The 23,950-nt window shown below is 46.1% G+C and overlaps 1 protein-coding gene across 1 annotated transcript in view; it reads right to left on the bottom strand.

Moving 5' to 3' along the window:
* TTLL12 (tubulin tyrosine ligase like 12) overlaps window positions 1-23,950 on the bottom strand; it is a 248,707-nt gene that overhangs the window by 125,795 nt on the left and 98,962 nt on the right. The window contains exon 6 of the mRNA XM_030213875.1: window positions 13,797-13,873. Coding sequence (XP_030069735.1) covers window positions 13,797-13,873 — 77 coding nt within the window. The remainder of the gene's footprint in view (window positions 1-13,796; window positions 13,874-23,950) is intronic.

Here is a 23,950-nt window from a genome sequence, read left to right as displayed (position 1 = left end):
ACAAAAGCTTCCCCCCTTCCACAAGATAAATCACCTTTGACTAATTCTGTGTGATGCCATAATGATAAATGTTTGAATTTTATTTTCATGCTGGAACATTCTAATAAGATGTTTGTTTCACACAATACTGTAACAGTTCTGCCTATCTGAGGCTCTAAAACAAATGAAACTAACCACAGGCAAATGCTTTTTTGGTTGTGTAATTCCTAGTCAGGGTGTCCAGCTAATTTACTGACAGTATCACTACACTATCTTAATTCAAAGAATCAGAGACCACTACTCAAGACTGGCATTAAAGAATCATTTCAACAAACTTACATGCTTTCTGCATTTGTCTTCACCTAAGACTCATTCGGGGGCCCTTTTACTAAGCTGTGGTAGGGGCTACCATGCAGGTAGTGCGCGTCAAATCGACCCTACTGCTGGGGTAGCACGGGTGCCCAGTGGTAGTTCTGAAGTTGGCATGCGCAGTTTCCCGTGGTAGAAAATAATTTTCTAATTTTCTACTGTGGGGGGCGTTCCCTGCGGTAATCGGCAGCATGGCCCACATTACCGCCTGATACTGCACAAGTAGCACGCGAGCCCTTACAGCCTTCTAAATAGGTGGCAGTAGGGGCTCAGGCAGTAAATAGCTGCGCGCTAATTTTAATATTAATGCACGACCATTTACTGCCTCATTTTTTTAAAAAAAGGCCTTTTTCCAGCCGTGGTTAAAAAAATGGCCCAGTGCACACCAATTTCACATGACAAAACTACCACACGCCACTTTTTACCTCTGCTTAGTAAAAGGGCCTCTTGATTACTGATGCACCCTACAGTACACTGAAAAATGCTAAAATGTCTTTATATTTTTTATCTTTCTTGGAACTGTACTGTGCTGTATCTAAGTTAAATGTGTAAATAATCCTAGAGCTTTGTCCACCAGGGTACAAAATTACCCATTGGACAAGAGAAGGAAAGAGAGGTGGAGGTATAGCTATAATTTATAAATCCCAATGCACAGTTACAACAACAGCTGAATCTATCCTCCCCCAACTCGAAATAGCCTCAGTCAGAATCAACCACCCCAACCTGCATGACCAACTAAACATAATCCTATTTTACAGACCCCCGGCTAACTGGCAAGATGCTCAGATACACTTTACGGACTTCATTTCAAATACTTGTCTGTCTTCCCAGAACACTCTCATAACAGGAGATATTAACCTTCATCTTGAAGATAATAACATAAACAATGTACATGAATGCAAGGAATTCCTCCAATTATGGGAGATCCACTGGCCTAACATGCAACCCACCCACAAGAAAGGACATACACTAGACATCATAACTCACAAATTTTCATCAGAAGCGAACCTCATAATCAGAGACACAAAATGGACACCCACACTATGGTCAGACCACTACAAGGCAAACACTTCCCTCCTCTGGAAAACAAAAAAAGATACAACAAAAACAAGAAAAAAGAACCTATACTACAAGAGGCAAAATAGACCCTCTAACATTCTTTTTTATTATTATTTATTTATTGAATTTCAAAAAAGATACAGCATCAACTGGCTACAAGCCAACAATAGGCATATTACATCAAAATAACCACAACAAAATGCACAATTATTGTTTGCATCTTATATGCTTCTCCTTCCCTCCCCACCTCCCTTTATTCTACCTCCCTCCCTCCCTCATTCAGTATATGTTATCCTACCTCTTTACACTCTTTTCCACTTTTCATAGCATTCCCATATTTTTTGAAATTTTTGAAGCTGCCCCTTTCGCAAGGCTGTCAACTTCGACATTTGGTATAGGTAATGTAGTCTACTCTCCACCACCTGCATAGCGGGGGTCTCCTTCTGTTTCCATGCCCTTGCCAGCGCCAATTTCGCTGAGCCAAGAACATGTATGACTAGCTTATGACAATGTATGGGGCTCATTCGAGGCATATAATAAACAGTTTTCAGCCCGTTTTGGATAGGTGATCTCAGTCACATCTCTCACTCTGCCCAGGACCTCTGTCCAATACACTTGTACTTTTGGGCACTCCCACCAGATATGCCAGAATGTTCCTCTCCCCCCACATTCCCTCCAACAATCTGATGATAAGTGCGGACAGAACTTCTGTAAACAAACCGGGGTATAATACCACCAGTAAAAGATCTTATATCCATTTTCAACCAGTGGCTGGGCGATGGAGGGCTTCAATAGGTGCCTATAGCTACTTGCCCACCAGTCTTCTAGATAATTGGTCTGTAACTCCGTCTCCCACTTTCCGGTATAAAAGTCCTGTGGGGAGGAGAGCAATAGCAACGCTCTATACAGCTTAGTTATGCCACCTTTTCCCCATCCCCTCCCATAGCCTTTTCCAGTTGAGTTTCGGCCAACTCCAGTTCATCCCTTGCTCGTCTCAGTATATAATTCCTAAGGCAGTTATAATAGATAAGGTCTCTCTCCTCGAGCCCATATTCATCCTGCAGCTCCTCAAAAGGCCGAATCTTCCCATTGTCCCATATCTGGCCCAGTTTATAGAGGCCTCTCTTAGCCCAACTCTGGAATATCTTTTCCTCTCTCCCCAAAGGGAACCCTGGTACCCCCTGAATAGCCATCTGAGAAAATAATTTCTATCCGGGAAGACCCGCTTCCTTAATTGGAGCCATGTCTGTAATATGTGACTAAGACCCACCGGGACCCTCTCTATCATCTCCAGTATTTCCCTTCCCGACTTCCATAATATATCCCCTATATAGCGTGTTCCCATCCAGGCTCGTTCCCAATGTAACCACTTTTTAGTATTAGCCGGGTCCCACTCAGCAAGTACTCTCAGCTGCGCTGCCTGATAGTAGAGGTAAAAATTTGGGACCCCCATGCCGCCTTTGTTTGGTCTTTGAAACATCACGCTTCTGCGCACTCTAGGTGGCCGCTTCCTCAAGATATATGTAAATACTTTTTTGCTTAACTGTTGAAAGAATGTCCGGGGGATTGGGAGTGGAACAGCCATGAATAGATACAGCAATTTCGGTAAGAGCATCATTTTTACCGCTTGAATTCTGCCTAACCATGATATCGTAAGTCCCTCCCATCTGTCCAACTCTGCAAAGAGCTCTCTGACCTTTCTAGGGAAGTTTTCCTGATATATTTGCTCTAATCTTGGGGTGATCATTACCCCAAGGTATCTAATTGCTTTGGGTGCCCATCTAAATGGATAGGTACTCTGTAATTCCTGGACCACGTTCTGGGGTGTAGTAAGGTTCAAAATCTCTGACTTGGTAGCATTAATTTTAAAGCCAGAGAGCTCCCCATATTGTGATATCACCTCCATGACCTGCTGTAATGATTGTTTGGGTTGGGTCAACGTCAACAGCACATCGTCTGCAAAGAGCATGATCTTATGTTCCCGTCTGCCTCTGATTACCCCCCGTATGCTCCCATGTTCTCTGATTTTTTGTGCTAATGGTTCAATAGATAATACGAACAGCAGGGGTGATACCGCGCAGCCCTGTCTCGTCCCCCTACCCAGGCCTATCGGTTCTGTGCAGGACCCATTAATTTTTAGTAGAGCCAGGGGGTTAGTATAGAGTAAGTGGAACCAGTTCAAAATTCTCCCATCTAATCCTATCTGTTTCAAAACTTCAAAGAGAAAAGGCCAGTACCGGTTCCGATTCGTTATTAACTTGCTGAACTATATGGAGCAGAGATCTTACATTGTCAAACGTCTGTCTGCCCTCTATGAATCCCGCCTGATTGTCATGAATCACTCTTGGAAGTACCTTTTGTAGTCTTGTTGCCAAAATTTTTGTAGAGATTTTATAATCCACATTTAAAAGTGATATATGTCTATAGGATCCACAATATAATGGATCTTTATCCGGCTTCTGTATCAAAACTACCTCAGCCACCCTCCAAGAGTAAGGCATTTCTCCTATATTGTCAAAGGAGGTGAGCACTTTCAGCAGTAGCGGTGCTAACCATTTGGTATATAATTTATAGAAACGTGCGGGGAAACAGTCTGGCCCGGGCGCTTTATTAGTAGGTAGATTTGCAATCACCTTCTCTACCTCCTCCAGCGTTATAGGGGAGGACAGATACTCTACCTCCTCCGCCAGGCCTGCGAGTTTCACCTCCTGCAGATACTGGGCAATATCTTCCCGCGCCCCCTGCTGTTCTGATTTATATAGGAGAGCATAGAAGTCTCTGAATACTTTCTGTATCTCCTCTGTTTGACTAACTAGTTGGCCTGTTGCATTATAGACCCCCGGGATATAGTTTCTCTGGGCCTGCTTTTTCAACTTATTTGCCAAAAGTCTACTGGCTCTATTACCAAATTCAAAGTATTCTTGTTGCGCTCGCTGTAGATGTACTGCTCTGTCATCTGTATATCATTAAGCTGCGCTCTAGATTCCTGTAGATCTTGCAATTTCTGAGGATCTGCCGGGTCCGCTTTATGCTCTCTCTCACTGGCCTCCAATTTAGTTCTAGTTACATCCTCCCTGCCTTTCTGAGCCTTAGTAAGGTGGGCCTGCAGGGCAATAATTTGACCTCTTATCACCACCTTCATTTCCTCCCAGACACTTGCCAGATGTGTTTCTCCATTATCATTGATGTCAATATATTCCCTTATGTACTTCTCAAGCTCAGCTATATTCTGTGGGTCTAAAAGCAATGCCTCATTTAGCTTCCAGTGTGTTCGCCCTTTGGGTCTCGCCCCCGTCTGCAAGGATAGCACCATAAACGAGTGGTCTGACCAGCTGCAGGTCACTATCCAGCTTATAATTGAAAAAGAAAAACGCCTATATTGCGACCCAAATCGGGAGATAGACGTTTATCTCACAAAAACGAATAAAGCGGTATAATCAAAAGCCGAATTTGGACGTTTTCAACTGCACTCCGTCGCGGATGCGGACATAGTTGATGGGGGCGTGTTGAAGGCAGAACTGGGGCGTGGTTATCGGGCGATCAGAGATGGGCGCCTTTCGCCGATAATGGAAGAAAAATATGCGTTTTTAGCGAGCATTTAGGGCACTTTTCCTGGACCCTGTTTTTCCACGAATAAAGCCCCAAAAAGTGCCCTAAATGACCAGATGACCACTGGAGGGAATCGGGGATGACCTCCCCTGACTCCCCCAATGGTCACAAACCCCCTCCCACCACAAAATATGCCGTTTCACAACTTTTTATTTTCACCCTCAAATGTCATACCCACCTCCCTGGCAGCAGTATGCAGGTCACTGGAGCAGTTATTAGGGGGTGCAGTGGACTTCAGGCAGGTGGACCCAGGCCCATCCCCACCCCCCCACCTGTTACACTTGTGCTGGTAAATGGGAGCCCTCCAAACCGCCCCCCAAACCCACTGTACCCACATGTAGGTGCCCCCCTTCACCCCTTAGGGCTATAGTAATGGTGTAGACTTGTGGGCGGTGGGTTTTGAGGGGGATTTGGGGGGCTCAACACACAAGGGAAGGGTGCTATGCACCTGGGAGCTCTTTTACCTTTTTTTTTTGTTTTTGTTAAAAGTGCCCCCTAGGGTGCCCGGTTGGTGTCCTGGCATGTGAGGGGGACCAGTGCACTACGACTCCTGGCCCCTCCCACGAACAAATGCCTTGGATTTATTCGTTTTTGAGCTGGGCGCTTTCATTTTCCATTATCACTGAAAAACAAAAATGCCCAGCTCACAAATTGTCGAATAAAACATGGACGTCTATTTTTTTCGAAAATACGGTTCGGTCCGCCCCTTCACGGACCCGTTCTCGGAGATAAACGCCCATGGAGATAGACGTTTTTGTTCAATTATGCCCCTCCATGTGTACCTCCTCCACCTGGCTCCTCACCATCACATCACCCAGCCAATAATCAATTCTCGAGTATGTTTTGTGTGAGGGGGCATAATGAGTGAAATCTTTTTCAACCCCATGTTTATCCCTCCACAGATCGGTCAGGTCCCATCTTGCCAGCCAGGACTTAAGGCCGCTCTGTCTCCCTGAGCATACTGTGCCACACCTCCCGAATTGTCTAGATTTGGATCCACTGTCAAGTTCATATCGCCCCCTATCAGTAATTGCCCTGACATGCTTTTGCAAGATCCGTTCCAGTTCCTGCAGGAATAAATCTCTAAGCACTCAATGGACTGTTCAGAGTGCCCAGCCAAAAATGACCTCCCCCACAAACCACCAAAAATCATGTCCTCCCCAGCAACTTTCTGCCTCGCCTCACCCCATGCGTGGAACAAACTCCCTGAGCCCATACACCAGGCCCCCTCCCTGCCCATCTTCAAATCATTGCTCAAAAACCCACCTCTTCAATGTTGCCTTCGGCACCTAACCACTACACCTCTACTCAGGAAATCTAGACTGCCCCAACTTGACATTTCGTCCATTAGATTGTAAGCTCCTTTGAGCAGGGACCATCCTTCCTTGTTAATTTGTACAGCGCTGTGTAACCCTAGTAGCGCTCTAGAAATGTTAAGTAGTAGTAGTAGTAACTGTTAAGAAGCGTTAACTAGGAGATCAAGGTGAACCCATTCATCTGTAGGAGCATAGCGCCCAAGCCTATGTCCATGAGCTTGTCCAATTCCCCAATGGGCTGAGGATAGGACCCGAAGTGGTGAACTGGATTAGGAACTGGTTGACGGACAGACGCCAGAAGGTGGTGGTTAATGGAATTCGCTCGGAGGAGGGAAAGGTCAGTAGTGGAGTGCCCCAAGGATCGGTGCTGGGGCTGATTCTGTTCAATATATTTGTGAGTGACATTGCATAAGGGTTAGAAGGTAAAGTTTGCCTATTTGCGGATGATACTAAGATCTGTAACAGAGTGGACACCCCGGAAGGAGTGGAAAACATGAAAAAGGTTCTGAGGAAGCTAGAAGAATGGTCTAATGGCAATTAAAATTCAATGTGAAGAAATGCAAAGTGATGCACTTAGGGAATAGAAATCCACGGGAGATGTATGTGTTAGGTGGTGAGAGTCTGATAGGTACGGACGGGGAGAGGGATCTTGGGGTGATAGTATCTGAGGATTTGAAGGCGACGAAACAGTGTGACAGGGCGGTGGCCGTAGCTAGAATGTTGTTAGGCTGTATAGAGAGATGTGTGACCAGCAGAAGAAAGGGGGTGTTGATGCCCCTGTACAAGTCGTTGGTGAGGCCCCACCTAGAGTATTGTGTTCAGTTTTGGAGGCCGTATCTTGCGAAGGATGTAAAAAGAATTGAAATGGTGCAAAGAAAAGCTATGAGAATGGTATGGGATTTGCGTTACAAGATGTATAAGGGGAGACTTGCTGACCTGAACATTTATACTCTGGAAGAAAGGAGAAACGGGGTGATATGATACAGATGTTCAAATATTTGAAAGGTATTAATCCGCAAACGAACCTTTTCCGGAGATGCAAAGGCGGTAGAACGAGAGGACATGAAATGAGATTGAAGGGGGGTAGACTCAAGAAAAATGTCAGGAAGTATTTTTCACGGAGAGAGTGGTGGATGCTTGGAATGCCCTCCCGTGGGAGGTGGTGGAGATGAAAACGGTAACGGAATTCAAACATGCGTGGGATAAACAAAGGAATCCTGTTCAGAAGGAATGGATCCTCAGGAGCTTAGCCGAGATTGGGTAGCAGAGCCAGTGGTGGGAGGCGGGGCTGGTGGTTGGGAGGCAGGGATAGAGCTGGGCAGACTTATACGGTCTGTGCCAGAGCCGGTGGTGGGAGGCGGGGCTGGTGGTTGGGAGGCGGGGATAGTGCCGGGCAGACTTATACGGTCTGTGCCCTGAAAAAGACAGGTACAAATCAAAGTAAGGTATACACAAAAAGTGGCACATATGAGTATATCTTGTTGGGCAGACTGGATGGACCGTGCAGGTCTTTTTCTGCCGTCATCTACTATGTTACTATGTTACTAATACCTTTTGACCCTCATTAGGCGCATAGACACATAGCATAGTATAATATACATTGTATAGGGAGACCACCAGCAATAGGTATCTACCCACTTTATCCTTAATGAACCTGCCAGGGCATGGACCGGGACAGTGCAATCAAAACTCCCCTCTTTTTTTGAACCTCTGTGGCCGAGGCACACTTTATGACCGGGCATTGCTTATTAAGTATTCATGGGCTTTTTTGAGATGCGTCTCCTGAAGAAACATCACATCTGCCTTTTGGCGCAGTATTTCTCTAAATACCTGTTTTCTTTTCTGCGGGGTGTTCAACCCCCGCACATTAATAGTCACACATTTAAACATTGTAAGGGTATAACATGTAGTCCACTTCTAGCATTACTTTAACATATATTGAGGATCCCCTCCACACCCACCAACCCATCTCCCTTGCCTCCCCCCCCCCCCTGTATGTTCGAACCCCTTCCCCCCCTCCTATTCTCCTCCCACCTCCCCATAACCCTTCCCAAACACCAAAGGACCTGCGCCATATCTTGGTCGGTGCGTCTCGGGAGGAATATGATCCGCTAATACCCATTCATACCTTTTAGGCTTTGGTGCCTTTAACATAACTTTTAACATTTTAACATTTATTACTTTGTTCTATATTTCCCGGCTCCACATCCTAACCAACATCAGCCACCAACATATACAACTTTGTTATTTCCATACCCAAAGCTCCTGGTGTCACCGGGACCCAGGTAGTCTCAAGTATTCACAAGGGATCTCACCCCCCACTGTCACAGAGTGATATCAAGTGATACGTCCCGCTGATTTCTGACGCTGGAGGCGTCTGTGACCAACTCTTTGCCACTTTGGGTGGGTCCTGGAGTCTGTTGCCCTTGGCGGACGCTCTGCTGCAGCTGGTGTGGCAATCTGGTGCTCCCCCTGAAGTATCTTTTGCGCTTCCACTAGCATTTTGATTTGGTGCTGCTTTCCATCTTTGTAAAATGCCAGTCCAAACGGATATCTCCATCTATAGCGGATATCCATTTCTCTTAGCTTGGCCGTTACCGGTTTTAAATCAGCCCTTCTCTTCAAAGTGGCAGCAGCAAGGTCCTGATATACTTCCACCGAATTTGTATCCCATCTGAAATCTTTTGCTTGCCTTGCCGCTGCCATCACTCGTTCTTTCAATTTAAAGTCTTGGAAGCAGGCTATTATATCTTTGGACAAATTCTTCTTGTTAGCCCCCAGGGTCCGGTGAGCTCTGTCCAATAGTATTTTTTCTGGTGGGACCAGCTCCTCCGTGGTCGCTAGCAGAGCACTGGCTATTTGTTGAATCACTTGCTCGCTATTCTGATACGCTGGGATCTCAGGCAGACCGCGCAGAGATTATGGCGCCTGCTTCTGTTTTCCAAGTCTTCCAGCTTTTCAGACAATATCTGCTGGCCTAAACGCTCGTCCGCTATCTGCCGCTCCAAGTAGCCCAGGGACTCAGAGTGTTCGTCAATTTGGCCTTCCACCTCTTCTACCCAATGTCCCAGCTCCGCTATCTCACCTCTCAGATCGGCCCCCAGAGTCGCCAGCTCCGACCTCATTGCTTTTAAATCCGAGCGGATTTCTTGAATCCAGGCGCAAAGCTCCGGCAATCCAGCTACCTCTGCGTCTCCCTGGGCCTGCGTTTCAAACATATCACCTGAGGGTTGCAGTTCTGCTTGTTCCACCGCATCTTCGAGCGTTTGTGCCGCCATGTTTTTTAATCGTCGCGCTTTGTTTAAACGTGAATTTGGACAGGTTGGGCGGCACCGTTCGCTTTTGCATTAATGCCTCGGGTCCACTCCACTCTAATTCGGCTCCTAACAAGGTTGTTTTCCACGTGTCGCTCTCTGATATGACCGCGAAATCGCTGTTTTCGCCGTGGGTATTCGGGAGCACGGAGTTTAGGCGACCATGCTCACCGCTGACGTCACTTCATCCAACCCTCTAACATTCTGGCAACAAATACAGTGGTGGAAATAAGTATTTGATCCCTTGCTGATTTTGTAAGTTTGCCCACTGACAAAGACATGAGCAGCCCATAATTGAAGGGTAGGTTATTGGTAACAGTGAGAGATAGCACATCACAAATTAAATCCGGAAAATCACATTGTGGAAAGTATATGAATTTATTTGCATTCTGCAGAGGGAAATAAGTATTTGATCCCCCACCAACCAGTAAGAGATCTGGCCCCTACAGACCAGGTAGATGCTCCAAATCAACTCGTTACCTGCATGACAGACAGCTGTCGGTAATGGTCACCTGTATGAAAGACACCTGTCCACAGACTCAGTGAATCAGTCAGACTCTAACCTCTACAAAATGGCCAAGAGCAAGGAGCTGTCTAAGGATGTCAGGGACAAGATCATACACCTGCACAAGGCTGGAATGGGCTACAAAACCATCAGTAAGACGCTGGGCGAGAAGGAGACAACTGTTGGTGCCATAGTAAGAAAATGGAAGAAGTACAAAATGACTGTCAATCGACAAAGATCTGGGGCTCCACGCAAAATCTCACCTCGTGGGTATCCTTGATCATGAGGAAGGTTAGAAATCAGCCTACAACTACAAGGGGGGAACTTGTCAATGATCTCAAGGCAGCTGGGACCACTGTCACCACGAAAACCATTGGTAACACATTACGACATAACGGATTGCAATCCTGCAGTGCCCGCAAGGTCCCCCTGCTCCGGAAGGCACATGTGACGGCCCGTCTGAAGTTTGCCAGTGAACACCTGGATGATGCCGAGAGTGATTGGGAGAAGGTGCTGTGGTCAGATGAGACAAAAATTGAGCTCTTTGGCATGAACTCAACTCGCCGTGTTTGGAGGAAGAGAAATGCTGCCTATGACCCAAAGAACACCGTCCCCACTGTCAAGCATGGAGGTGGAAATGTTATGTTTGGGGGGTGTTTCTCTGCTAAGGGCACAGGACTACTTCACCGCATCAATGGGAGAATGGATGGGGCCATGTACCGTACAATTCTGAGTGACAACCTCCTTCCCTCCGCCAGGGCCTTAAAAATGGGTCGTGGCTGGGTCTTCCAGCACGACAATGACCCAAAACATACAGCCAAGGCAACAAAGGAGTGGCTCAGGAAGAAGCACATTAGGGTCATGGAGTGGCCTAGCCAGTCACCAGACCTTAATCCCATTGAAAACTTATGGAGGGAGCTGAAGCTGCGAGTTGCCAAGCGACAGCCCAGAACTCTTAATGATTTAGAGATGATCTGCAAAGAGGAGTGGACCAAAATTCCTCCTGACATGTGTGCAAACCTCATCATCAACTACAGAAGACGTCTGACCGCTGTGCTTGCCAACAAGGGTTTTGCCACCAAGTATTAGGTCTTGTTTGCCAGAGGGATTAAATACTTATTTCCCTCTGCAGAATGCAAATAATTCATATACTTTCCACAATGTGATTTTCCGGATTTAATTTGTGATGTGCTATCTCTCACTGTTACCAATAACCTACCCTTCAATTATGGGCTGCTCATGTCTTTGTCAGTGGGCAAACTTACAAAATCAGCAAGGGATCAAATACTTATTTCCACCACTGTATATACCGACGAATGGATAATAACTACAGACTCACCCCAATTTCTACAAGAATGGGACAACAGATGCAGAATAGTTCTAGACAAGATAGCACTGCTCCAAAATAGAACATCACATAAGAAAAGCTCAATCCCATGGTTTAACGAAGAACTGAAAGAACTAAAAACACAGGTTAGAAGACTAGAAAGAGCACGGAGCAAAAAAAAAATAAGACGAACACACACTCAAAGAGTGGAAACAGCTACAAAGAAAATACAAATACAACATCAGACAAACCAAAAGAACATACTACAAAACTATAATAGGACCAAACTACAAGGATATGCACAAATTCTTTTCACTTGTAAACAATCTCCTAAACACCACACAGGTCACCTCGAATAGCATAGACACCCCATCGGCAACCAACCTAGCGAAGTATTTCAAGGAAAAAATCATGAAGCTCCGACGCATGATACCAAGCAATACCATTGAGTACACAAGCATCCTTGAATGCTTGGACCCAAAACCTGGGGAATATCCAGCTGACTGATTATGGACCAAGTTTGACTTGATTTCAGTAGATGAACTCTCACACTGGCTCAGAAAATATGCCAAATCTCAATGCAAACTTGACATTTGCCCCACTAGCCTAATAAAAGCCAGCCCCAAACAATTCAAAAAAGACCTCACGAACCAAGTAAATTACAGACTCCCAAATGGTCTCTTCCCCTCGGATAAAGGAAATATCCTTCTCACTCCGCTGCCAAAAGATGCCAAGAAAAGCACAATGGACCTAACTAACTATCGACCAGTTGCTTCTATCCCGCTCATAACAAAATTGATGGAAGGCATAGTGACGAAACAACTCACGGAATACCTAACCAAACACTCAATTCTACATTAGTTTCAATCAGGATTTCGATCAAATCATAGCACTGAAACTGTACTAGTATCTGCAATGAATTCATTCAAAAAAACAACTGCAACCGGCAAGAACATACTCGTATTACAATTCGACATGTCTATTGCTTTCGACATGGTGGATCATGGAATGTTACTACACCTATTAGAATACTTCGGAATCGGAGGCCCAGTTCTCAAATGGTTCGAAGGATTCCTCACCACCAGATCCTACCAAGTAACAACGAATACTGACAGATCACCACCTTGGATAACGGAATGTGGAGTTCCTCAAGGATCCCCCCTTTCACCAACCATTTTCAACCTAATGATGATACCACTAGCCAGACTTCTAGCCAATCAAAACCTTAACCCCTACATATATGCTGATGATGTTATGATCTACATCCCGTTCAAAAGTGACTTAAAGGAAATAACCAACGAGATCAACCAGAGCCTCCAAATCATGCACTCTTGGGCGGACTCTTTCCAGTTAAAACTTAACGCAGAAAAAACTCAATGTCTAGTTCTCACTTCCCAATATAACACAAACAACTACCCCACTATAACCACTCCATACTGCACACTTCCTATTTCAGAAAATCTGAAAATTCTTGGAATCACTATTGATCGAAACCTCACACTCGATACCCACGTGAAGAATACAACGAAAAAAATGTTCTACTCGATGTGGAAACTCAAAAGAATAAAACCTTTTTTCCCAAGAACATCTTCCGCACTCTAGTACAGTCATTAGTGATAAGTCACTTGGACTACTGTAACACTCTGTATGCAGGCTGTAAAGAACAGACCATCAAAAAACTCCAAACAGCCCAGAACACCGCAGCCAGACTCATTTTTGGTAAAACTAAATACGAAAGTGCGAAGCCCCTAAGAGAGAAACTGCACTGGCTCCCGCTAAAGGAACGAATTGAATTCAAGATCTGCACAACCGTTCACAAAATCATCCAACGCAGACGCCCCACTCTATATGTTAAATCTAGTGGACTTACCGCCCAGAAACGCCAAACGATCGGCCCGCAGTTCTCCAGTTGTAAAGGAATTAAATACAGTCATATGCCACTACTTTTGCGTACAAAAGCACACAGATATGGAACGCATTACCCATGGCCCTGAAAACCATGGATAATCTAACCAACTTTCGCAAATCTTTGAAGACACATCTCTTCAACAAAGCCTACAAAAGTAATCCTCAATGAAACAAATCATTCCTTAAACCACTCATGTGCATCAAAAAACACCTCTCACACTACCTTACCTAACACCTTTCCATCTAAATCCCCATTTACCTTCAGCCTATTATCGATTGTATTTAAGATCTTGTAATGACTACATCATAATAACACTCTAAGCCACATTGAGCCTGCAAAAAGGTGGGATAATGTGGGGTACAAATGCAATAAATAAATAAATAAAATAAATAAATACATACATACATACCTGAAAACTTTATCCTTGGGACATGTCAAGGGTTTTATAGAAATCGGTAGACATTCTTTGTTTTCAGCTAAAATAGCCTAAAAAAAAAAGAAAGGGATTCTAAGTACCATGGGATATTACCCATATTTTTATAAATAATTCGGATAAGCAATTTTCAGACAATTTATGGAGGCAAAATGCTTTTTAAATGCAACCATTTTCAAAATTTTTATTTACAGGTATGTAAACTATCTCTGTGAATTATGGCAGGCATACATTAACCAACAGTAACATTAACAGAGCCTTTTGCTAGCACAGGAGCCGGTTTTCAGTAGAGAAAAAGAAATCAGCCACAACTCCCAGTTTCCAACAGCAACTTAAGGTTAAATTCAAATGAATCTTGTCAACACATTTCCAATTTAATATTCACATATTAAAAAGGAGGAAGTTATCAATGTGGGTTACTATTAAGATGGGTTATTTAGCTGATAACTTTTTAGTTGATAACTCAAGTTATTAGTAACTATGAGGCTTATTTTCAAAAGAGAAGGGCGTCCATCTTTTGACACAAATCGGAAGATGGGCGTCCTTCTCACATGGTTGCCCAAATCGGCACAATTGAAAGCCGATTTTGGGCATCCTGAACTGCTTTCTGTCGCGGGGACGACCAAAGTTCACAGGGGCGTGTCGGAAGCATAGCGAAGGCGGGACTAGGGCGTCTTCGGCCGATAATGGAAAAAAGAAGGGCGTCCCTGACGAACACTTGGACGACTTTACTTGGTCCTTTTTTTCCTTATGACCAAGCCACAAAAATGTGCCCTAAATGACCAGATGACCACCGGAGGGAATTGGGGATGACTTCCCCTTACTCCCCCAGTGGCCACTAACCCCCTCCCACCCTAAAAAAACAAAAGAGTTCCAGCCTCTATGCCAGCCTCAAATATCATTCCCAGCTCCATGACAGCAGTATGCAGGTCCCTGGAGCAGTTTTAGTGGGTGAGTGCATTTCAGGCAGGCGGACCCAGGCCCACCCCCCCCCCCCTACCTGTTACACTTGTGGTGGTAAATGTGAGCCCTTCAAAACCCACCACAAACCCACTGTACCCACATGTAGGTGCCCCCTTCATCCCTGAGGGATATGGTAGTGGTGTACAGTTGTGGGGAGTGGGTTTTGGGGGCTCAGCACACAAGGTAAGGGAGCTATGCACCTGGGAGCTTTTTCTGAAGTCCACTGCAGTGCGCCCTAGGGTGCCCGGTTGGTGTCCTGGCATGTCAGGGGAACTAGTGCACTACGAATGCTGGCTCCTCCCACAACCAAATGTCTCACACCCACATCAGTCCTTTACCCACTCTTCTACTACCTCTCTCCCTACCTCCCTCCCCCAAACATACACAACCCTCGCCTGCTATCTTGACTCACCCATGTCCTCTCATTCTATCATCCATCTTCCTTCAGGCTCCAATCTTCTTTTATAAGGATGTCAACAGTAACAGTGCAGCACCCTCAGGCACATCCTCCTCCTCCACTGCTGTCCAGGGCCACTGTTGTGTTTGAACTGTGCAGAACTCTAGTGTTGCATGGTTCAAAGCTTAACCACTCAGGGCCTGGCAGCAGAGAAAGGCAATGAAGCCCAAGGCGCTTGTCACATAATGCCTAGTCACCCGCCTGGAGATCCGGGAAATTATAGACCGGTGAGTCTGACGTCGGTGCCGGGCAAGATGGTGGAGGCTATTATTAAGAATAAAATTGCAGAGCATATACAAAAACATGGACTGATGAGACAAAGTCAGCACGGATTTAGTGACGGGAAGTCTTGCCTCACCAATCTAATGCATTTTTTTGAGGGGGTAAGCAAACATGTGGACAATGGGGAGCCGGTTGATATTGTATATCTGGATTTTCAGAAGGCTGTCTGACAAAGTGCCACACGAAAGACTCCTGAGAAATTGCAGAGTCATGGAATCGGAGGTAGGTATTATTATGGATTAAGAACTGGTTGAAAGATAGGAAGCAGAGAGTAGGATTGCGTGGCCAGTATTCTCAGTGGAGGAGGGTAGTTAGTGGGGTCCCGCAGGGGTCTGTGCTGGGTCCGTTGCTTTTTAATGTATTTATAATGACCTAGAGATGGGAAATAACTAGTGAGGTAATTAAATTCGCCGATGACACAAAATTATTCAGGGTCGTCAAGTTGCAGGGAGGAATGTGAACGATTACAGGAGGACCTTGCGAGACTGGGAGAATGGGCGTGCAAGTGGCAGATGAAGTTCAATGTTGACAAGTGCAAAGTGATGCATTGTGGGTAAGAGGAACCCGAATTATAGCTACGTCTTGCAAGGTTCCGCGTTAGGAGTTACGGATCAAGAAAGGGATCTGGGTGTCGTCGTCGATGATACGCTGAAACCTTCTGCTCAGTGTGCTGCTGCGGCTAGGAAAGCGAATAGAATGTTGGGTGTTATTAGGAAGGGTATGGAGTCCAGGTGTGCGGATGTTATAATGCCGTTGTATCGCTCCATGGTGCGACCGCACCTGGAGTATTGTGTTCAGTACTGGTCTCCGTATCTCAAAAAAGATATAGTAGAATTGGAAAGGTACAGCGAAGGGCGACGAAAATGATAGTGGGGATGGGACGACTTTCCTATGAAGAGAGGCTGAGAAGGCTAGGGCTTTTCAGCTTGGAGAAGAGACGGCTGAGGGGAGATATGATAGAAGTGTATAAAATAATGAGTGGAATGGATCGGGTGGATGTGAAGCGACTGTTCACGCTATCCAAAAATACTAGGACTAGAGGGCATGAGTTGAAGCTACAGTGTGGTAAATTTAAAACGAATCGGAGAAATTTTTCTTCACCCAACGTGTAATTAGACTCTGGAATTCGTTGCCGGAGAACGTGGTACGGGCGGTTAGCTTGACGAGTTTAAAAAGGGGTTAGATAGATTCCTAAAGGACAAGTCCATAGACCGCTATTAAATGGACTTGGAAAAATTCCGCATTTTTAGGTATAACTTGTCTGGAATGTTTTTACGTTTGGGGAGCGTGCCAGGTGCCCTTGACCTGGATTGGCCACTGTCGGTGACAGGATGCTGGGCTAGATGGACCTTTGGTCTTTCCCAGTATGGCACTACTTATGTACTTATAATTACCCCCCGCAGCCACTTAGAGGGTCTATCCCCAGCATAGGGTTACCATATTTTGTCCCTGAAAAAGAACATCTACCCCGCCCCCTCAGAACCCACCCCCTTTCACATCCCACCATGCCCCCTTTGGCGTAGTCACTCCCCTCCCCTTACTACTGCCCTGGTGGTCTAGTAACCTCTTCGGGGCAGGCAAGAGCCCCCTCTTTCCTGCCTGGAGCACTGCCCTGCATGCATCCTTCCTGTTCGTGATCTTGGCGCCGATTCAAAATGGCCACTGAGAGTTGAAGTCTCACGAGGTCACTTCAACTCTCGGCGGCCATTCTGAATCGACGCCGAGATCATGAACAGGAAGGATGCATGCCGGGCAGCGCTCCGGGCAGGAAAGTGGGGGCTCTTTCCTGCCCCGAAGGCGGAAGAGGTCACTAGACCACCATGGCAGTAGTAAGTAAGGGGAGGGGAGGCTAGCAATCTGCCCGTTTGTCTGGATTTCTGGACAGGCTGGCGGCGGGCCGGCCGCCCACCAGCCTGCCCGTTTGTCCAGAAATCCGGACAAACAGGCAGATTGGCAAAACCCGCCCTGTTGCCCGGACATGTCCTCAAAAAGAGGACATGTCCGGGTAAATCCGGACATATGGTAACCCTACCCCAGCACAGCTCAGGTTCACCTGCTGCTTCTGCTCTACACTAGCACCCTCCTCCCACTGACTGGGTCACAACCGCCACTGGGCAAGTCTCCCGCTCTCAAATTATCCCCAGTTATTTCTAGGTTACTGGAGCCACACTCCCAGTGATCTTACAGTTCCCTGAAAGCACTCACAGACCCAACACACAAACCACCAGGATTCTTCATCAGTCCAGATGAACAGGGCGGACTAACAATTTTTTTTTTTTTTTTACATTTGTACCCCCGCGCTTTCCCACTCATGGCAGGCTCAATGCGGCTTACAGGGGCAATGGAGGGTTAAGTGACTTGCCCAGAGTCATGAGGAGCTGCCTGTGCCTGAAGTGGGAATCGAACTCAGTTCCTCAGGACCAAAGTCCACCACCCTAACCACTAGGCCACTCCTATGTTTATTCTCTTAAAAAAATATTGAGCAGTGGAACAAAATAGTGCAAATAGCAAACAATAACAGGTAACTAAAATATGGATCAATTATAACACTAACTAAACATCTATATACTGAGCAACAGCCAGCATCTGCTGGGTAATTTCAAACTCCAGGCCAATCACAGCCCAGTCAACAAGATTTCAAATATATATTTCTTTTTGCTTCCTGTTTGAGTCAAACTAAAGAAAACACTCAGGGCTAGATGCACTATCGTTACAGCCCTTCCCTTAATGATTCCCTTAGCGAATCGGTAAGGAACGGGCATGCATCAAGGAATAGGAATGCAAATGAACTGCTCGTTGTAGCTCACTTGCATTCTCTATTCGATCGTTAAACAGTCGGCCCAATCGGCCGGTCGAACATGCGCAGAGCAGTCAAGCGTTATGCTGGCTGCTCTACGCATGCCAAGGACGTCCTTTATGGACGTCCTTTACTATAAAAAAAACTCCCTCTAAAAAGACGTTCTTTTACAGGCTACAAGCTAATGTATAGTTCAGAGGCAAGAGAATAAAAACTAACCTGACGATACGAAGGAGCCTTCCAGCCCAGAAACTCGGGACGTGAGAGGACACAACTTTTTGAACGTCCCTCCCGCCAGGTCTCTCTCAGCCAATCACAGCCCGTTTAGCTGATACTGGTAACAGCTAAATGCGCTGGGATTGGCTGAGAGAGACCTGGAGCTGATCAGTTATGCTATTACTTACTTGTTCTGGAGTGCTGTATTTTGTTATACTGTTTTGATAAATGTTCAATAAAGACTTCATACAACTTAAAAAAGTGGAAAAAAAATCCAAGTGCTCGTCCTTTTTTATTTTTTAAAAAACTATTAGTGGGATTTGAACCCACCACCTCTGGATTACAAGACCGGTGCTATAACCACTCGGCCACAACTCTACTTACTTGGATGTCCCTCCATTATTTCCAGGTCTCTCAGCTGAGTGAAGCACGACCAAAAATGACATCTCTATTATTGCCGGGAGGGGGGGGCCCCAAATGGACGTGTTTTTTTTTTTTTAAAGCAAAGCTTTATTTAAAAAAAAAAAAAAAAAATCCAACAGCTCCAATGCTGCAGGCTCTTTTTTGGCTGTGCTTCACTCAGCTGAGAGACCAGGAAGTCTCTGAGCCAATCACAGTGCGTTTAGCTCGGCTGAACGCGTTGCGATTGGCTCAGGGACTTCCAGGTCTCAGCTGAGTGAAGCACTGCCAAAAAAGACGTTTTTATTATTGCAAAGGGGGAAGGCGACCAAAATGGCGCCCATCCAAAAAAAAAAGGCCTATTATCACAGGACACTTTAGCACACCCTGTGTTAGGAGCACATTAGCGCCTAACGCAGTTTCATAAAAGAGCCCCTGAATGTCTTTTTTTAAATTCTGTTTTTTCCCCATAGCTGCCTCTTTTTGGAGATGGGTTGGATGTGCTAAATGTATTATGAGCTTTTAAATTTGACTTTTCTATTACCCTTGATGCAAACAAACTATAGCCATGTCAAGTCTATTGTAAACTGATGGTTTCACTGTTATTTTTTGTTAATAAATCTATTGTTATAGTCATTAGGTACATTCAGGTAGTTCCTTCCTCTGCCTTGATCTATGCTGTTTCTTACCTTCCAATTTATATACTAATTTTCAAATCTTATACAATCTATTTTTAAACCCTAAAAAAACCAATTGCATTCCCATCTAGTAAAATTCCTCAGTAGAAAAATGGAAGTCTCATGCATTTGTCTTATCACGATTAGATTATTTTAATATTGCCTACATTGGTCTACCTCAATCTCAACTGCGCCATTTGCAAACCCTACAGAATATAGCTGCTCAATTACTTAATGCTACAAGGTCAGACCACATTACACCTCATGCAACTTCACTACCTCCCTATATTGTTCTCAGTTCAAGATCCTTTGCCTTACACGTAAGATACTGCATACAGATAATCCTTCTTATCTCCTCTATACTCAAATACAGACACTTTGCTCCCTCCTTTTGTCTAGCCTTACTGTATATTCCTTCCTATACTCCGTGCAGTTTTTCTAGCAAAAAAGGTGCCGGTACTCAAATGCCAGGCCACCCATCAGGGGTGGGGTGATCACTGAGGGACCCACCCCATACTAGCCAGGCCCCCTAAAACCAGTCACAGAATCAATGATAAGGCAGAATTGTTGTGTAGAGCCTTAGCTCTGTCATGGGTCCATGGGTCAATTTTAGCAGACAACGGGAAAGGTGCCAGTACTCAGTACCAAGTACCCCATCAAAAAAAGCCCTGCCTATACTAGACCTGTAATATGGTACTAGGCTTGTAATATGGCCCTGTTAGCCCTCAGTTTCCCTAGCCTTGCTGTTCTCAGCATATTTTTAGCTCTTTCTGCAGCTGAAGGTATGCACCTGGGAGCTTTTTCTGAAGTCCACTGCATGTGCCTCCTAGGGTGCCCGGTTGGTGTCCTGGCGTGTGAGGGGGACCAATGCACTACGAATGCTGGCTCCTCCCCACGACCAAATGGCTTACATTCGGTCATTTTGGAGATGGGCGTCCTCGGTTTCCATTATCGCCGAAAACTGGGGACAACCATCTCAAAAACGATTTAAGGATGACTCTCTCTAAGGTCGACCTAAATTTCATGATTTGGGCGTCCCTGACCGTATTATCAAAACGAAAGATGGACGCCCATCTTGTTTCGATAATACAGGTTGCCCTGCCCCTTTACGGGGCTGTCCTGCGAGGACGCCCTCATGAAAACTTAGGTGCCCCGTTCGATTATGCCCCTCCAGGTGATTTATCTGTAATCCGTTGGGTTGGTCGTGAGCCCTTGGGCCCTGGCCGAGGCCAAGGGGAGACCGACCCACCACCCCATACCCCAGTTATCCAATACCCTAAGCTACCCCTCCCCGCAGTCCCTCAGGAAGAAGGGAAATAGGCATACAGGTGGGCCTCGCGGCCGAACCGGAACCCACGCACACAGAGCCACTTGTGTGAGCCTCACGGCTGAACTGGAACCCAATCACACAACAGGGAGGGGTGAAAGAACCCAGAGGGCCCCCGGGCCCCAAGATGCCAGACACGCGCTGAACACCAGCAATAGGGCAGAGGGAGAAACAAAGGACCAGAGCGGGCCACACCCACCCAGGGGACTAGCGCAGGACAGGGGAACTAACACAGCAACCCCCCCCCCCACCAGGGTAGAAGCCCCAGGCAGAAGCCAGAGGAACCAGACACAAAAGGAAGGCAGAAAGCCTTTGCCTCAAACCCACTGTACACAGAGGCAAACAGAACACAAAGGGTTAAGCTTGTAGAGCCAGCAGAGAGAGAGTTCCATAAATCAACAAACAATCAGAGAGAAAGCTTCCCTTCCCCCAGAGGGAGCAGGGCCGATAGAACAAACACACTGGCAGAGGCAGGAACACCGTACACACAGTACACAAAGGGTTAAACTCACTGAGCCAACAGGCTGGGACACTGGGAAGAGAAATCCTTAAAACAAACAAAGGAGAACGCTCTCACTCAGCCCAGAGCCCCTGAGGCTGAGCAATGCCCAGCCCCCACTAAACAAAGGAGCCGCTGACCCTGATTACAGAGCTACGCACAACACACACACACAGCAGCAGCTAACCCAGAGGGAAGGAAAATAATAGTCTAATACAACACAGATCCCTGTCAGAACCTAGAGCACGTTCTGAGAGAAAACTATCAGGCTTTCCAGTTACCACCAAGCGTAAGTAACGTAAAAGCAGAGAACCTCTTCAGCTGCAGACTAAAGTACTATCCCCTGACGTCAGCACAACCCCTGGCAGCCAATCAGAAGAGACGTCCCCCCCTCAGCCAAACCGGCAGAATCATAACATTATCATATCTACTTGCCTACTGCATGGTTATTTGCACGCTGTACTGATAAGGAATTCGCCAACTGCCACAAAGTGTGCATATGCACACAAGAGGAGAGGATGATACAATGTAGGAAATTGCCATATATGTATACATATAAAAATAACAGAATATTACAGGAAAATCCATATATGATCATAAGTTAGTTTAGGAGAAATCACATGATTTAGGAGAAACGAAACTTACAACAGTATATATGTGATAACTAAGAGACGTGGGCTGAGCAGACTTTGTTATTCAGTCTTTGCATCTGGCTTTTTCTGTGTGACAACCTGCTCCAGAGAGAACAATTATTTTGTATTGGCTTAGTGAGATACCAATAAAGCGAAGATACATACCTGTAGCAGGTATCCTCTGAGGACAGCAGGTCGACGGTTCTCATGACTGGGTCGGCGTCCACGGCGGCCCAGGAACGGAAATCTTCCATAGCAACAAAATGTTTTCCAGAGCCTTCCAGCAGGCGGAGTGCGCTCACTGCGCATGTGCGGCCATCTTTCCGTCCGTCGCGCAAGAGCCCCATTCAGTTAAATAAGAAAGCAATAACAAGGAGAAGGACAACTCCAAGAGGAGAGGTGGGCGGGTTTGTGAGAACAATCAGCCTGCTGCCCTTGGAGAATACCTGCTACAGGTATGTATCTTCGCTTTCTCCGAGGACAAGAAGGCTGCTTGTTCTCACGACTGGGGTATCCCTAGCACCCAGGCTCACTCAAAACAACAAAGAAAGGTCAATTGGGCCTCGCAACGGCAAGGACATAACAAGGATTGACCTACGAACTAGAACATCTGACAGTGAAGCCTGGAACAGAATAAAAATGGGCCTAGGGGGGTGGAGTTGGATTCTAAACCCCGAAAAGATTCTGCAGCACCGACTGCCCAAACCGACTGTCGCGTCGGGTATACTGCTGAAGGCAGTAATGCGATGTGAATGTGTGGATTGATGACCACATCGCAGCTTTGCAAATCTCTTGTACAGTGGCTGACTTCAGGTGGGCCACCGACGCTGTCATGGCTCTAACACTATGATCCAGGACATGACCCTAAAGATTCAGCCCAGCTTGGGCATAAGTGAAGGAAATGCAATCTGCTAGCCAATTGGAAATGGTGTGTTTCCCAACTGCGACTCCCCTTCTGTTGGGATCAAAAGAAACAAACATTTGGGTGGACTGTCTGAAGGGGCTTGTCTGCTCCACATAGAAGGCCAATGCTCTCTTGCAGTCCAATGTATGCAACTGACGTTCAGCAGGGCGGGTATGAGGACGGGGAAAAAATGTTGGCAAGACAATTGACTGGTTCAGATGGAACTCCGACACCACCTTCGGTAAGAACTTAGGGTGAGTGTGGAGGACTACTCTGTTGTGATGAAAACTTGAGATAAGGAGCATGCACTACTAAGGTTTGAGCTCACTGACTCTACGAGCTGAAGTAACTGCCACCAAGAAAATGACCGTCCAGGTCAAGTACTTCAGATGGCACTGTGTAGGACAAGAGCGAGGATCTAGGGCCATGCTATCACACCAGATGGCAAACCTCCTCCATTTGAAAAAGTAACACCTCTTTGTGGAATCTTTTCTGGAAGCAAGCAAAACCCGGTCTTGCTTGAGTTTCAGCAAAGTCTTCCCCACCAGAGGTATGGGAGGATATGCGTACAAAAGGCCTTTCCACCAATATAGGAGAAAGGCATCCAACGCTAGTCTGTCGTGGGCCTGAAGTCTGGAACAGAACTGAGGGACTTTACGATTGACCTTAGTGGCAAAAATATCCACCGAGGGGGTGCCCCACCCTCGGAAGTTGTTGCGGACAACGTCCATGTTGAGTGACCACTCGTGAGGTTGCATGATCTTGCTCAACCTGTCGGCCAGACTGTTGTTTACGCCTGCCAGATATGTGGCTTGGAGAAACATGCTGTAACGGCGAGCCCAAAGCCACATCTGGACGGCTTCCCGACACAGGGGGGCGAGATCCGTTGCCTCCCCTGCTTGCTGATGTAGTACATCGCAACCTGATTGTCTGTCTGAATTTGGATAATTTGATAGGACAGCCGATCTCTGAAAGCC

Source organism: Microcaecilia unicolor, chromosome 9 (assembly GCF_901765095.1).
Source record: "Microcaecilia unicolor chromosome 9, aMicUni1.1, whole genome shotgun sequence".
Classification (NCBI taxonomy): Eukaryota; Metazoa; Chordata; class Amphibia; order Gymnophiona; family Siphonopidae; genus Microcaecilia; species Microcaecilia unicolor.
The sequence above is the reverse complement of the archived record's forward strand: the minus strand, read 5'-3'. Positions and strand labels throughout refer to the sequence as shown.